Here is a 17,926-nt window from a genome sequence, read left to right on the forward strand (position 1 = left end):
TAAATGTGATATATCATGTTAACAAGCTGAAGAACAAAAACCATGATTACTCAATATAGAGAAAGCATTTGATAAAATACAACATCCTTTCACGATGAAAACATTAAGCAAATTGAGTATAGTAGGAATATTCCTCAACATAATCAAGGCAATCTATGACAAACCCACAGACAGCACCTTATTGAATGGGGGAAAAGTTGGAAGCATTTCCACTAAGACCCAGAACCAAACAAGGATGCCCACTCTCATCACTGTTATTCAATATAGTCCTGAAAGTTTAAGCCAGAGCTATTAGTAAAGAAAAAGATATCAAATGGAAACAAATTGGAAAGGAGAAGTAAAACTATCCCTATGTGCAGATGACATGAGTCTATATATGGGGGAATCCAAATGACTCCATTAAGACACTACTGGAGGGGCTGGCACTGTGGAATAGCAGGCAAAGCTGCTGCCTGCAGTGCTGGCATCCCATATGGGCTTCCAGTTCGAGTCCCAGATGCTCCACTTTCAATCTAGCTCTCTGCTATGGCCTGGGAAAGAAAAAGATGGCTCAAGTCCTTGGGCCCTTGCAACCAAGAGACCCAGAAAAAGCTGCTGGTTCCTGGCTTCAGATTAGCACAGCTCTGGCCATTGCAGCCATCTGGGGAGTGAACCAGTGAATGAGACTACTAGAACTCATAAAAGAGTTTGGTAAAGTGGCAGGATATAAAATTAACACAGAAAAATCAATAGGCTTTGTATTCTCAGACAATGCCATGACTGAGAAAGAATTTCTAAGATCAATCTCATTCATAATAGTTCCAAAGAAGAATTAAATACCTTGGAATAATTTTTTTGACAGGCAGAGCTAGACAGTGAGAGAGAGAGAGAGACAGAGAGAGACAGAAAGGTCTTCCTTTTCCATTGGTTCACCCCCCAAATGGCCGCTATGGCCAGTGTGCTGCACTGATCCGAAGCCAGGAGCCAGATGCTTCCTCCTGGTCTCCCATGCAGGTGCAGGAGCCCAAGCACTTGGGCCATCCTTCACTGCCTTCCCTGGGCCACAGCAGAGAGCTGGACTGGAAGAGGAGCAACCGGGATAGAATCTGGCGCCCTAACCGGGACTAGAATCCGGGGTGCCAGTGCAGCAGGCAGAGGATTAGCCAAGTGAGCCATGGCGCCAGCCAACTTGGAATAAATTTAACCAATGATGTCAAATATTTCTACCATGAAAACTGCAAAAACAATAAAGGAACAGAAAATACACACAAAAAAATGGAAAAATCTCCCATGTTTGTGAATTAGAAGAATATCATCCAAATGTCCACACTACCAAAAGCAATTTAGAGATTCAATGTGATCCCAATCAAAATACCAATGACATTCTTCACAGATCTTGAAATAAAGATGCTAAAATTCATATGGAATGGAAACACAAAAGGCAATAGCTAAAGTAATTTTTTTTGACAGGCGGAGTGGGCAGTGAGAGAGAGATATAGAAAGGTCTTCCTTTTTCTGTTGGTTCACCCCCAAATGGCCGCTGCAGTCAGTGCACTGCGGCTGGCGCACCGCGGTGATCCAAAGCCAGGAGCCAGGTGCTTCTCCTGGTCTCCCATGGGGTGCAGGGCCCAAGCACTTGGGCCATCCTCTACTGCACTCCCGGGCCATAGCAGAGAGCTGGACTGGAAGACGAGCAACCGGGACAGAATCCGGCACCCCGAACGAGACTAGAACCCGGTGTGCCAGCACTGTAGGCGGAGGATTAGCCGATTGAGCCAAGGCGCTGCCCCTAAAGTAATCTTTTTTTTTTCATAAACATTTTTATTTAAGTAATACAAACACAATGCTTTTAATAAATACAACTTTAGGAATATAGTGATTCTTCCCACTGTAACTGCCCTCCCACCCACACTCCCACCCCTCTTCCTCCTCCCTCTCCTATTCCTATTCTTATTTTTTACTAAGATCTATTTTCTTTTTTTAACTTTTATTTAATGAATATAGATTTCCAAAGTACAGCTTATTGATTACATTGGCTTTCCCCCACAATGACTTCCCTCCCCGCAACCCTCCCCTTTCCCACTCCCTCTCCCCTTCCATTCATATCAAGATTCATTTTCAATTTTCTATATATACAGAAGATCAGTTTAGTATACATTAAGTAAAGATTTCAACAGTTTGCACCCACATAGAAACACAAAGTGAAATATACTGTTTGAGTACTAGTTATAGCATTAAATCTCAATGTACAGCATGCTAAGGACAGAGATCCTACATGAGGAGTAAGTGCACAGTGACTCCTGTTGTTGACTTTACAAATTGACACTCCTATTTATGGCATCAGTAATCTCCCTATGCTCCAGTCATGAGTTGCCAAGGCTATGGAAGCCTTTTGAGTTCACCGACTCTTATCTTATTTAGACAAGGTCATAGTCAAAGTGGAAGTTCTCTCCTCCCTTTAGAGAAAGGTACCCCCTTCTTTGAAGACCTGTTGTTTCCACTGGGATCTCACTCACAGAGATCTTTCATTTAGGTCCTTTTTTTTTTTTTTGCCAGAGTGTCTTGGCTTTCCATGCCTGAAATACAAAAGTAATCTTATCCAACAAAAATAAAGCTGGAGGCATCACAATACCAGCTTTCAACTACCACAGGACAGTTATAATGAAAACAACTTGGTAGTAGCCAAAAAAATAGACATGCAGCGCCAATGCTGTGGCACAGAAGGTTAAAGCCCTGGTCTGAAGCGCTGGCATCTCATATGGGCACCAGTTCTAGTATTGGCTGCTCCTCTTCCGATCCAGCTCTCTGCTATGGCCTGGGAAAGCAGTAGAAGTTGGCCTAAGTCCTTGGGCCCCTGCACCTGCATGGGAGACCCAGAAGAAGCTCCTGGATCCTGGCTTCTGATCGGCTCAGCTCCATCCATTGCGGCCATCTTGGCAGTGAACAAGTGGATAGAAGATTTCTCTCTCTGTCTCTACCTCTCTCTGTAACTCTGTCTTTCAAATAAAATAAATATTTTAAAAAAATAGATACTCAGCAAAGTGAAGAGGCAACCAACAGAATGGGCGAAAATATTTGCAAACTACGCAGCTGATAAAGGATTAATATCCTGAATATATAGAGCTCAAGAAGCTCCACAACTACAAAACAAACAATCCAGTTAAGAAATGAGCAAAGGATCTGAACAGCCATTTTTCTACAGAGGAAATTCAAATGGCCAACAGACATGTGAAAAAAATGCTTAGGATCACTAGCCATCAGGGAAATGCAAATCAAAACCACAATGAAGTTTCACCTCACCCCAGTTAGAATGGCTCTCATACAGAAATCAACAACAGCAAATGCTGGCGAGGATGTGGGGAAAAAGGTACGCCAATCCACTATTGGTGGGATTGTAAACTGGTACTACCACTGTGGAAGAAATATGGAAATACCTCAGAAATCTTAATATAGACCTAATATATGACCCTACCATCCCAGTCCTGGGAATTTACCTAAGGGTAATAAAATAAGCATATGAAAGTGTTATCTATACCACCATGTTTACTGCAGCTTGATTCACAATAGCTAAGATATGGGATCAACCCAGGTGTCCATCAACTGAAGACTGGATAAAGAAATTATGGGAAATGTATACCATGGACTACTACACAGTAGTAAAAAAATGAAACTCTGTCATTTGCAACAAAATAGATGTAACTGGAAAACATTATGCTTAGTGATATAAGCCAGTTCTCAAAAGAGAAATACCATATGTACTCCTTGATCTATAGTAACTAATATAGTATCTAAAAGGTGATCTATAGAAGTGAACTTGACACTTTTAGATGCGATGATTTTGGACAGCCTTTGTCTTGACTATTGAGGAACAGTTTTTTTCCCCTTCGTATTATTTGTTGAACTTTTTACTTAGTATAGTGTTAATCTTATGTGTATAAAGTTAATTGAAAAGTGATCTTTATAAAACATAATGGGAATAGAAGAGAGAGGAGGAAGAAGGGTGGGAGTGTGAGTGGGAGGGAGGTTAGGGTGGGAAGAATCATTATGTTCCTAAAGTATATATGAAATGCATCAAGTTTGTATACATTAAATAAAAGGTTTCTAGGTAAAGAAAAACAGAGATACATTTACCTTACTACAAGTTTTGCAAGTCAAACACAATATAAGCAAAGCTAAAAGGCAATCAGAAAATAGTTTTACAACTTAATGCAGAAATCACTAGTCTATATAGAATTATAAGAAACTAATGCAGAAAAAATATAAACACTTAAAATAAAGCATTAAGATCGTTCACAGGCAAAAAAAAAAAATGACCTAAATGAAAGATCTCTGTGAGTGAGATCCCAGTGGAAAGAACAGGTCATCAAAGAAGGAGGTACCTTTCTCTGAAGGGAGGAGAGAACTTCCACTTTGACTACGACCTTGTCTAAATATGATCAGAGTCGGTGAACTCAAAAGGCTTCCATAGCCTTGGCAACTCATGACAAGAGCCTAGGGTGATTACTGATGCCATAAACAAGAGTGTCAATTTGTAAAGTCAACAACAGGAGTCACTGTGCACTTACTCCTCATGTAGGATCTCTGTCCTAAATATGCTGTACATTGTGATTTAATGCTATAACTAGTACTCAAAAAGTATTTTACACTTTGTGTTTCTGTGTGGGTGCAAACACTTAATATATGCTAAACTGATCTTCTGTATATAAAGAGAATTGAAAATGAATCTTGATGTGAATGGAAGGGGTGAGGGGAGGGTTGCGGGTGGGAGGGAAGTTATGGGGGGGGGGAAAAGCCATTGTAATACCTAAGCTATACTTTGGAAATTTATATTCATTAAATAAAAGTTTAAAAAAAAACAAAATCTGTATTAAAAAAAAGATTGCTCACAGGAAAAGAATTAAACAACTTTTAAATATGTTAAAAGTTATTTAACTCTGTTCATAAGATGTGAAGGCACACTGAAATGCCATTTAAAAAGCTTACCAGACTGACTAGATTAAAAATCAAAAGACAGCTCATTAGGTCTGTACGTATAGAGAGACAAGTCTTCTAAAACATTACTAGTGTAATGTGAATTTATACAACCAAACATGGAGAGCATTTTGTCACGGACCAGAATATTGTATACAATATACTATCTCTTGTGTAATAAAATGGAAAATAGAATTTTATATTTGATTATGAATACATAAAAGACTGTAGAATGATAAAGTATTTACTTTTTTGTGTGAGTTCAGGCAGGAATGAGACAAAGAGAGGCAGGAGAGAAAATGAAACATATTACCTGCATACCTTTTAAATACCTTCTCTTCTTCGAGAGTACCTGTTGCTATATATTTTAAATTTCTTTTGACTTTTTCCACTTATGTTCTTTTGCTGCTAAACCTTACAACTTTGTCCATGTCATCCACTTAAACTCTGGTTGTAATCCTTTTCCCATTCTTTGTTCCATAGCTGCTTTTCTTTAAAGTTTGGTTCACACTTAATATTCCTCATCTTCATTTGTTGCATCCTTGTGCATCCAGGTTTCAGAGATGTCCAGTGGGTACTTTTCCAGCCTATAGTGACTGAGAGCTCTATTTCATTTCCTTGTAATTTTCCCCTCACCTGGCTTGCATAATAAAGTTTTATACAGACTTTTCTCCCAACTCACCAATACTTCAACCAGTTGTTCCTCCTTTCTAAAGCTTAAAAGTGTTGCTAATCCTCAAGATTTGGTCCACCTATTTCTTCTCATATTTCTTTTTTTTAAAGATTTATTTATTTATTTTAAAGTTAGAGTTACACAGAGAGAGGAGAGGCAGAGAGAGAGAGAGGTCTTCCATCCGATGGTTCACTCCCCAATTGGCTGGAGCTGTGCCAGTCCAAAGCCAAGAGCCAGGAGCTTCCTCTGGGTCTCCCACATGGGTGCAGAGACCCAAGGGCTTGGGTCATCTTCTACTGCTTTCCCAGGCCTTAACAGAGAGCCAGATAGGAAATGGAGCATCGGGGTCTTGAAATGGCACCCATATGGGATGCCAGTGCTTCAGGCCAGGGTGTTAACCTGCTGCACCACAGTGTTGGCCCTTTCTTCTCATATTTCCACCTACTTCCACAGTTTAAATTTCATCTGTATATTGATGAATCTCAAATTCATGTGTGATAAATTGGCTGTCACAGATTCCAACCACCTATTTGGTATTCTCCCATCTGGATGTGTTACAGATTCTTTAAACTCAGTATATATATTGATCCACACACACTCATCTCTTGTGTTTACTTCCTATGTAAATGGAACTTAGAACCCTTACCAATATCAGGCTCCCTTCTTTTCCTTATAACCCACATCCTGTCAATTCTGCTTTCATAACTACTTTTTAAGATTGCTGTTTTAGGCCAGCGCCGCAGCTCAATAGGCTAATCCTCCGCCTGCAGCACCGGCACACCAGGTTCTAGTCCTGGTCAGGGCACTGGATTCTGTCCTGGTTGCCCCTCTTCCAGGCCAGCTCTCTGCTGTGGCCCGGGAGTACAGTGGAGGATGGCCCAAGTGCTTGGGCCCTGCATCCCATGGGAGACCAGGAGAAGCACCTGGCTCCTGCCTTCGGATCAGTGCAGTGCGCTGGCCACGGTGGCCATTGGAGGGTGAACCAACGGCAAAAGGAAGACCTTTTTCTCTGTCTCTCTCTCTCTCACTGTCCACTCTGCCTGTAGAAAAAAAAAAAAAAGAAAAAAGATTGCTGTTTTAGCACTCTGGCCTCAGAATCAGCCCTTAAGGCAAGTGGATCCGGCTGAAAAGCCCATGAGAGTATTTCAGCATGGAAAGCCAAGACACTCTGACAAAAAACAAACAAACAAACAAAAAACAACAAAACCAAACCCAAACCTAAATGAAAGATCTCTGTGAGTGAGATCCCAGTGGAAAGAACAGGTCATCAAAGAAGGAGGTACCTTTCTCTGAAGGGAGGAGAGAACTTCCACTTTGACTACGACCTTGTCTAAATATGATCAGAGTCGGTGAACTCAAAAGGCTTCCATAGCCTTGGCAACTCATGACAAGAGCCTAGGGTGATTACTGATGCCATAAACAAGAGTGTCAATTTGTAAAGTCAACAACAGGAGTCACTGTGCACTTACTCCTCATGTAGGATCTCTGTCCTAAATATGCTGTACATTGTGATTTAATGCTATAACTAGTACTCAAACAGTATTTTACACTTTGTGTTTCTATATGGGTGCAAACTGTTGAAATCTTTACTTAATATATGCTAAACTGATCTTCTGTATATAAAGAGAATTGAAAATGAATCTTGATATGAATAGAAGGGGAGAGGGAGTGGGAAAGGGGAGGGTTGCGGGTGGGAGGGAAGTTATGGGGGGGGAGTCATTGTAATCCATAAGCTGTACTTTGGAAATTTATATTCATTAAGTAAAAGTTAAAAAGAGATTGCTGTTTTAATATGAAAGAGTTATCTGTCCCCCATGTTCACTGCAGCTCAATTCATAATAGCTAAGACATGGAATCAACCCAGATGTCTACCAGCTGATTACTAGATAAAGAAATTATGGAATATATACACTATGGAATGCTACTCAGCAGTAAAAAAAAAAAAAGAAATCCTGTCTTTTGCCACAAAATGGATGCAGTTGGAAACCATTATACTTAGTGAAGTTATCCAGTACCAAAAACACAAATACCATGTGTTTTCCCTGATCTGTGATAATTAATAGAGTATCTAAAATGTAATGTATAGAAGTGAAATTGACACTCTGAGATTCAATGATTGTTTATAGCCCTTGCCTCTACCATTGAGGAACAGTGTTTTTTGTTCCTTCATACTATTTGTTGAACTCTCTACTTACTGTAGGGTTAATATTTTGAGTATAAAGGAAACTGAAAATAGATCTTTGTAAAAATAAAGAGTGAGAATAGGAGAGAGAGGAGGAATAAGGGTGGGAGTGTGGGCGGGAGCGAGGGTAGGGTGGGAAGAGTTACTATTTTCCTGAATTTGTATATATGAAATGTATGTTTATATACCTTAAATAAAATATAAAATTGCTATTTTATTTCAAATGCTATGTCAGAGCAGGTTAAATGCAATTACTTTTGTTATTTCCAGTCTGACCTGTTTGTAGATGCCTGTCAGCCAGAGGAATACTTACCTTTCCCCAAACTTAGTATGTTATCATGCCTATCAATGTCGCTAGAATTCTGTTACTTTCTAGAAAATAATATTTATATATTAATGCCCTCAGCTTCCCTTCCATATCCCACACCTTGCCTAGTTACCTTCTTCTTCAAGGCACCACGTCAGTGACTAGGTTGAAAAATACCTTTCTGATATTTTCATTGATGTTAATGCCATCAATTAATACAACTCCAGAGGTGGTAGTCTGTTCTCCAGTCAACATTTTGAATGTAGTAGTTTTCCCAGCTCCATTTAAGCCAAATATTCCAAAGCATTCTGACTTGTTGACTACAAGGGAGATATTTCTTACTGCGTGCACAGCGGGACACTTAAAATAAACCTGAGGAAAAAACACATGCACAATGTACAGAAGCACTGATTATGGGTGGTCAGCCACAAAGATAACCTAAGACCTGATAGATTGCTACCTGTGGACAATTTCACAATTCAGCCCTCTATTTTACCAGAACATATATAGAACCTGTAGAACTCCAATTGAACTACTAGTACCAACAATAAATTCTTGGCAAGGATAACAGGTAAAGCTCAGGGCAATGATGATCACTTCACCTTCTTAAGTTCTTGAAGAAGCAGAGGGCTTTCCTCCAACGTTTGAAGCATTTTCTGTGCTCTGTTTCTTTCATTTTTTACATCTTCATCCTCACAGTCTTCTATTACTTGGTTGGACACCGTAGCCTATATTTTCAAGACAAGGATTACTGATATGGGTACTCTTTAAATATATCACTTAAACTTAGTAGCTTTAGGAAAAGTGATATGAGAATGTAATCTCACAGGAGTCAGAAAATGTAATTTCTAAGATCCTTCTTACTAATTTCCTGAACTCAAGCATAAATATATTCTTGGCTTATTTACTTTTGGAAACGATAATCATGAAGAACTTTCTACAGCTATGAGTAGGCAGTATGTTCTTGCCAATAACATAGACATTTCATGGAAAATAGAAGCCATGCTGATAATATTATTGTTTAATGTGATTTTTTATAAATAAAATATATTCAAGATACCATAATATGCAAGAGAGGAGAGAATGAACCTCAACTTTTTTTTTTCCCCTCTGAGGGATGGCCTCTTTATAGGTAAAGTATGAGATGAAAAAATTTTACTTAGAGAAGGAAGGTAGGGTTATGTAAGAAAAACTGCATGTAAAAGCCACATAAAAAGAAAAGTCTGCAGTGGGGGCTTAGAGAAAAACACACAGGAGTAAAATAATATAGCATGTTCTATAAGCAGTAATTTCTACTGCCTGGGCAAAATCTTGCCCATGTCTGCATCAAGTACAATATTAGTTAAGGAGGACTGAAGCAGGAGAATACGTTCACTACAGTGAACCTGCTAACGAAGAGATCCACCTTATGGTATAGAGTTGCACAGGAGTGGTGAAAATGGACATTCTTACACTGTTTTCAATTTTAGCAGAAAAACATCTGATCTTTAACCACTATTTTAGCTGTTGGCATTATGTAGATGCCATTTATCAGATTGAGATAGTTCCTTTCTTTTCAATTATGCTATTCTTTTGGTAACTGGATGTTGAATGTTATTAAATGCCTTTCCTGAAATAATTGGTATGATCATACAGTTTTGTCCTTGATATTATGAATACTGTGGATTACATTGATTTCATTTTCAAAGATTAAACCAACCTTACCTTTGTGGAACTGAACCCCATTTGTTCAGAGTATATTATTCCTTTCATATTCATATATTACTAGATGGCATCTGTGACTATTTTGTTAAGAATATGTTTTCATGGAGGAGACTGATTTCTTGTATTTTCTTCCTTTAGTTTTGGTACCAGGGTAATTATGAACTCATAATGAAGTTACCAAATTCCCCTTACTCTTTCACTTTCCAGAAGAAATCGAGTGGAAATGATGCTATCTCCTTTGTAACTGTATAGTGGAATTCACCAGGGAAATTATTCAGAAATTATATTTTCTTTTTCAAAAGATTTCAAAACATGCATTAAATCTCTTTAACTGAAGCAGGATGATTGAGTTAATTTTTAAATATGTATTTTTCTTTTCATTTGAAAGGTAGAGACAGCGGGGCCAGGGGGTGGATAGAGAGATAGAGAAAATCTCTCATCTGGGGGCTCAGTCCTCAAATGCTTACAACAGGGGCTGGTGTTGTGGCATGGCAGGTTAAGCTGCCACTTGCAGTGCCAGCATGTCTTATCAGAGTGTCAGTTTAAGTGCCGGTAGCTCCATTTCCACTAATATGGAGGATTGCTCAAGTGCTTGGGCCCTTGACACTCATATGCGAGACCAGGATGAAGTTCCTGGCTCTTGATTTTGGCCTGGCCAATTGCAGAATGAACCAGCAAATGGAAGATCTCTCTCCTCTGTCTTTCCCTCTCTTTTCTGTTGCTCTGCTTTTCAAATCAATCATTTTTTTTCTTATTTTCAAAGCAGTATTTTTTTAAAAAGAATTATTAATTTATTTGAAAGGCAGAGTTACACATGGAAACATAGAGAGATCTTTTGTCCACTGGTTTATTCACTAGATGCCTGTGATGTCTGGGGCCGGTTCAGGCAGAAGCCAGGAGCATGCAACTTCATCTCAATATTCTACCCTCTGAAACATTAAGAGATATGTAACTTCTCAGAGGTTTATATCCAAGAGCCAAGTCATCCTGGACTATCATTCAGTGGGATGAACGAGAAGTTATAATGGGGCAGGTAATAATAGTTCTCTGCTTCAAGAGATGTTCAGACATAGATCCACAGAGGTCCAATTACAGAATGAATAGGTCACTAAAAGTTCAAGGCAGGGGCTGGTATTATGGCGCAGTGACACCAGCAACCCATATCAGACTCCTGGCTATTCAGCTTTGGATCCAGCTTCCTGTGAATCCATGTGAGAAGGCAGCAGATGATGGCTCAAGTGCTTGAGCTCCTGCCACCCATGTGTGAGACCAGAATGAAGTTCTTGGTTCCTGGCTATGGCCTGGCCCAGCCTGGCTTTTGTGGGCCTTTGGTGTGTAAATCAGAAGATGGATGATCTCTCCTTATTCTCCTTCTCCCTCCCTCTTCCTCTCCCTGTCTCTCATTCATTCAAAAAAATTTTTTTTAGATTTATTTATTTATTTGAAAGTCAGAGTTACAATGAGAGAAGGAGAGGCAGAGAGAGAGAGAGGTCTTCCATCCACTGGTTCAACTCCCCAAATAGCCACAATGGCCAGAGCTGAGCGATTCTGAAGCCGGGAGCCAGGAGCCTCTTCTGGGTCTCCCACGTGGGTGCAGGGACCCAAGACCTGGGCTGTCTTCCACTGCCCTCCCAGGCCACAGCAGAGAGCTGGATTGGATGTGGAGCAGCCGGGACTCGAACTGGTGCCCATATGGGATCACGGCACTGCAGGCTGCGGCTTTACCCGCTATGCTACAGCGCCAGCCCCTCAAAAAATATTAAAAAAAAAATAAAGTTAGAGGCAAACCCTTGATATTACGTGAAGTCATGAGAGCTATATAAAGAAATGACTACTAGGCCGGCGCCGCGGCTCACTAGGCTAATCCTCCGCCTAGCGGCGCTGGCACACCAGGTTCTAGTCCCGGTTGGGGCGCCGGATTCTGTCCCGGTTGCCCCTCTTCCAGGCCAGCTCTCTGCTGTGGCCAGGGAGTGCAGTGGAGGATGGCCCAGGTGCTTGGGCCCTGCACCCCATGGGAGACCAGGAAAAGCACCTGGCTCCTGGCTCCTGCCATCGGATCAGCGCGGTGTGCCGGCTGCAGCGCGCTGGCCGCAGCGGCCATTGGAGGGTGAACCAATGGCAAAGGAAGACCTTTCTCTCTCTCTCTCTCGCTGTCCACTCTGCCTGTCAAAAAAAAAAAAAAAAAAAAAAAAAAAAAAAGAAATGACTACTAATCTTTCTGTTAGAGGCCATGAAACTCAACTTTCTACATAGTTTTAAAGAAGCCAAATTCACAATACAATGAGATAGATATCAAGGGCAGTGCATGAATAAGACAAGGTGACTTCTTTCACAGTTAATCCATGACAAATGGATATTTCCTTGCAGAAAAAGATTCAAAGTTTAGCACCCTGACACTCAAACGAAGAAAAAAAACTTATAATTCAAAAAGTCCCAGCTAAGTTTTAGAATAATTTAGTAATTTTCTATTAAGTAATGGAGGTATGCACTTGTAAATCCATATCCTGTGGCCTAATATTGAGCTTTCTTTGAGTTATCTGAAATCCACATTAGTTACTCACCTTTCTTTTCATGATTTTCTTATAGACATTAGATACAATGTTATGAAATATAAAATTTTTCAGGCTCCATAATGCAGTCTCCAGAGATAAAAGCAAGAGGAGAAAAAGTAATCCCATGACAGCCAATGTAATCAAGAACTTTGCAATCCCATGTTCTCCAAAACTATAGACATTGTTCTGAACAACTGAGGATGATAAAAAGATAACCTTACTTTAATCACTGATCTCTAAGATGAAACCATATATTAAAATATACAGGATGACAAAATGAGTTTAAAGTTATATTTAGGGAAGTATAGAATATAAGAAACAAGTAAGGCTATTGATATGCTGTTTGATTTTCCCTGACAGTTTGATTATTAAAGTTCTTTAGTTACTCATCTTTCTTCTGGTTATTATCAGTTTCTGATAGGAGACAATCTTACCATGTATTCAATGAATTCCAAAGGCAGAGCCTGTGTGAACAGAGTATTAAATAATTGAATAAGGCATATAAAATAAAGGTATCTCTATAGGCCATGCAAAATATCCTTAAAAACTTTTGAAGATTATTTTATTCCATAAATATGAAAAAACTTTAACGTAGCATACTCATAAGGAAGAACACAGGTAATTTAAAATTTAAGAGGGCTATAGCTGAAGTTTTTGACCTTACTACGGAGAAAATTAGCTAATACAAACAGCTGAACTCTAGATGTGAAAACAGGAGGCATCTCTGAGATGCGAAGATAATAAAATCATTCACGGGCCGGCACCGCGGCTCACTAGGCTAATCCTCCACCTAGCAGCACCGGCACACTGGGTTCTAGTCCCGGTCGGGGCACCGGATTCTGTCCCAGTTGCCCCTCTTCCAGGCCAGCTCTCTGCTGTGGCCCGGGAAGGCAATGGAGGATGGCCCAAGTGCTTGGGCCCTGCACCCCATGGGAGACCAGGAGAAGCACCTGGCTCCTGCCTTCGGATAGGCGCGGTGTGCCGGCCGCGGTGGCCATTGGAGGGTGAACCAACAGCAAAAGGAAGACCTTTCTCTCTGTCTCTCACTGTCCACTCTGCCTGTAAAAAAAATAAATAAATAAAATCATTCACTTTTTATAAGAATTATATTTCCTGTCAAATTTATGCTTACATGCAGGAATGCAATATTTGTTTTATTGTAACAAATATTTGCATTTTAAAACATGGGATTTACTTTTTTAAAATGTACAGTTAAGTGACATTTACAATATTGTGTACTTATCACTACTATCTTGAACATTTTCATCACTCCAGAAGAAAATTCAATACCTATGGGCCAGAGTTGTGGTGCAGCAGGTTAAGCTGTTGCCTGTGATGTTGGCATCCCAAATGGATGCTGGTTTGTGTCCTGGCTGTTCTACTTCTGATGTAGTTCCCTGCTGATGTGCCTGGGAAGGCAGTGGAAGATGGCCCCAGTGCTTGGGACCCTGCCATTCATATGAGCCTCGATGGAGTTCCTGGATGCTAGTTTTGGTCTGGCCCAGTTCCATCCATTACTGCCATTTGGGGAGTGAACCAGTGGATGAAAGCTTGCCTCCCTCTCTCTCTATAATTCTTATAATTAAATAAATAACTCTTAAAAAAATCTAAAACCTAGTTAGCATATACCACTATCCTCTTCCTCTAGCCTACTGTCAATCATTAATCTGCTTTCTAACTCTGTGCATTTGCCTATTTGGTACATTCTATATAAATGAAATAACATGTGGTCTTTGGTATCTAGCCTGTTTCTCTTAGTATAATGTTTCCAAGGCTCATCCACATTGTAGCATGTATCAGTAATTCATTTCCTTTTATTTGTGAGTAATATTCTCCTATATGGCTATATCACTTTTTTATATATTTGTCAGTGGGTGGATATCTAGATTGCTTCTACTTTTTGGCTACTGTAATGTTGCTATGAACAGTTGTGTTCAAGTTTTTGTGTGAATTTTTGGGCATATAATTAGGACTTGAATTGTTGAGTGATACCACAATCCTCTTTTTAAAGAACTGCCAAACTGTTTCCCACAGCAGTTGCAACATTCACCATTCCTGCAGCAATGTATGAGGGTACTGATTTCTTCATTACTCACCAAGTGTCAATATTTCCCTTTTGTGATTATAGCCATTCAAGTGGGTGGGAAGTGATGTCTCATTTATGATTTTGATTTGCATTTTAAAAGATTTATTTATTTATTTGAGAGGCAGAGTTACAGACAGAGAGAGTGAGAGACACACAGAGAGAGGTCTTCCATTCACTGGTTCACTCCCCAAGTGACTGCAACTGCCAGAGCGGGGCCAATCCAAAGCCAGGAGCCAGGAGCTTCATCCAGGTTTCCCACATGGGTATAGGGGTCCAAGCTCTTGGGCTATCCTCCGCTGTTTTCCCAGGCCATTAGTAGAGAGCTGGATTGGAAGTGGAACAGCTAGGACTTGAACCAGTGCCCCTATGGGATGCTGGCACTACAAGAGGAGGCCTAACCTACTATGCTATAGTGCTGACCCCAAGGACTAATTATTCTGAGCATCTTTTCACATGCTTGTAGGTCACTTTATATTCTCTTTGGAATTGTATCAAGTTCTTTGTCCATTGTAAAACTAAGTTGTTAGTATTTTTGTTTTTATTTTATACATCCTGGACAATAGTCTCTTAGAGATGTAGTTTGCAAATATTTTCTCTCATTCTATGGGTTGTCCTTTCATTTTTTTGATAGTGTCTTTGAAGCACAAATGTTTTTAATTTTAATGATGTGTATTTATCTTTTTTTTTTCCTATTATGTGCTTCTGGTGTCACATCTGCTAAACCACTGACAAATCCTAAGTCACAAAGGCTTACCATTATATTTTATTGTACGAGTTTAATACTGCTAGATATTAATTTAAGTATTTGGTACATTTTGTAATGTGGTGTGAGGTAAAAGTCCAACTTCATTCTTTTCCATCTGGCTAGCAGTTTTTTTCAGCACTATTTGTTAAAAAGACAGACTTCTTTCCCTAAAGAATGGCCTTGGCACTTTTGTTGAAATTTAGTTGACCACACGTACATGATTTTATTTCTGGACTCTCAAATATGTTCCATTAATCTATATATTTATCCTTATGCCATTAACACATTGTTATGGTTACTGTGGCTTTGTAGTATTAAAATGAGGAAGAGAGATCATCTAACTTTCTTCTTTTTATTTTTTTTAAAAGATTTATTTATTTATTTGAAAGAGTTACACAGAGAGAGGAGAGGCGGGGTGGGGGGTGGTTTTTCCATCTGATAGTTCACTCCCCACTTGGCCGCAATGGCCAGAGCTGTGCTGATCCGAAGCTAGGAGCCAGGAGCTTCTTCCTCGTCTTCCACGCAGGTGCAGGGGTCCAAGGACTTGTGCCATTTTCTACTAATATCCCAGGCCATAGCAGAGAGCTGGATTGGAAATGGAGCAGCCGGGACTCAAACTGGCACCCATATGGGATGCCAGCGGTTCAGGCCAGGGCATTAACCTGGCTGTGCCAGCCCCCTAGCTTTCTTCTTTTTCAATACTGTTTTGGCTAATTGGGATCTGCTTGCAATTCACATATACCTTAAGGTATGTTTTCAATTTCTATAAAAGAAAAAGTCTATTGTAATTTTGATAGGAATTGCATTGTAGATTGCTTTGGGCAGTATTGTGACATTATTTTGTTTTTCTTTTTTAAAGATTTATTTATTTGAGTTACAGATAGAGGGAGAGAGAGAGATTGAGAGATTTTTCCATTCACTGGTTCATTCCCCAAATGGCCACATTGGCTGCAGCTGGGCCAGTCTTAAGCCAAGAGCCAGGAGTTTCCTCCAGGTATCCCATGTGGGTGCAGGAGCCCACACATTGGGCTGGCCATCTACCACTGCTTTCCCAGGCCTTTAGCAGGGTGCTGGATTGGAAGTAGCAGCCAAGGCTCGAACCAGCATCCACATGGAATGCTGGCACTGCAGGTGGAGGCTTAACCTACTATGCCACAGCACCGGCCCCAAAGTTTTCTGCTCTATGAGCATGGGATGTCTTTCCTTTATATCTTTTAACATTTCTTTCTTTTTAAATTTCTTTAGTATGTCTTAGTTTTCAGTGTATAAGTCCTTCACTTCTTTGGCTAAATTTATTCCAAAGTAAACACTTTTTTGATGTTATTCTAAATGAAATTATTTTTTGTATTACCTTTTTGGGTTGTTTATTGGCTAGTACAGGAATTCAACAATGTTTTGTGTCTGTGTTTTTTTTTTTTTAATTAGCTCAGTTTTTTGTGTGGACCATTTGGGACATTCTACATATCACAGTGTCTGTAAACGTAGTTTTCCTTCAAACTGAATATTATTTCTTCTTCTTGCCTACTTTGTAATATGAAATAGGTATTCTTATCCTATTCCTGAAATTAATGGGATAGCTTTCATGTAATGTAAAGTGGACTTTTATAAATTCATAACTGTGAATTTTTATAAGTATTCAATGTGTTGAATATCTGTCTTTTATTTTGAATTTGTTGATTTTTAAATGATATGATATTGACTTTATCAAACACATTTTTGTATCAATTGACACATTTGTGTGTTTTACCGTAACATAGTGTGTAACTGATTGACATGTTGAACTCCCTTTGCATTCATGGGTTAAATTTTGCCTTGTCATGGTGTATAATACTTCCATGTGTTACTGGATTTGGTTTAATCTGGTAATATTTTGTTGAGGGTTTCTACACCTATGCTAAGAGATATTGGTCCAGAGTTTCCCTTCCTTGTGACATCTTGTCTGCTGTTGGAATCAGGGTAATGTGAGCCTCCTAGAATGATTTAGAAACATTTGTAAAGGGCTGACATGGATTATTCTTTTAATATATGGTAGAATTTGCCAGTGAAGCCATCTGATCCTGGCTTTTTCTTTGTCAAGAGTTTTTTGATTACTGATTTAACAATAGTATTTACTTGTTTATTAAGAAACTCTTTCTGCTTCAGTTTTGGTAGAATTGTGTTTCTAAAACTTTGTACATTAACTGATAATAGCATTATTTTACAATTGTTTTTATTTCTGTAAGGTTGTTAGCATCTCCAATTTCATCTGTGATTTTAGCAATTTGAATCCTCTCTCTTTCTAATTTATTTTATCTTTTCAAAGAATAAAGTCTTGGGTTCATTCATTTTCTCTTTTGTTTTCCAATTGGCACATCTCTGCAGGTTGATCAGTTGCATCATTACATTCTCTACCTAAATTCTACAGGCTTATTTTTGGGTAGCAAATGATAAACTGATCTTGTAGAAAAATTCAAGGGATCCAGAATAGCTGAAACAAATTTGAGAAAGAACAAAGACAGAGAACTTTCATTTCTCAATCTCAAAATTTCCTACAATGTAAATATAATAAAATTAATGTTATATTAGCATAGGATAGAAATACTGGTCAAGGGAACAGAATTTGTACTCCAGCAATAAACTCCTACTCTTATGGTCAATTCATTTTGATCAAAGGTGCCAAGGAGCTTCAAATATTCTTTTCAACAAATTATGCTAGGACAAATTGTATCATGACCTAAATGTAGACGT

The 17,926-nt window shown here is 39.3% G+C and overlaps 1 protein-coding gene across 1 annotated transcript in view; it reads right to left on the bottom strand.

The window, feature by feature from the left end:
* Nucleotides 1–17,926, bottom strand: part of LOC100353262 (phospholipid-transporting ATPase ABCA3) — a 219,121-nt gene that overhangs the window by 22,979 nt on the left and 178,216 nt on the right. Inside the window, exons 24-26 of the mRNA XM_089321567.1 lie at nucleotides 12,378–12,562; nucleotides 8,715–8,840; nucleotides 8,290–8,484 (exon numbers count right to left, since the gene is read on the bottom strand). Of these exons, the coding sequence (XP_089177693.1) occupies nucleotides 8,290–8,484; nucleotides 8,715–8,840; nucleotides 12,378–12,562 (506 nt within the window). The remainder of the gene's footprint in view (nucleotides 1–8,289; nucleotides 8,485–8,714; nucleotides 8,841–12,377; nucleotides 12,563–17,926) is intronic.

This window comes from Oryctolagus cuniculus, chromosome 19 (assembly GCF_051225735.1).
Source record: "Oryctolagus cuniculus isolate XC-2025 breed Fujian yellow rabbit chromosome 19, ASM5122573v1, whole genome shotgun sequence".
Lineage (NCBI taxonomy): Eukaryota > Metazoa > Chordata > Mammalia > Lagomorpha > Leporidae > Oryctolagus > Oryctolagus cuniculus.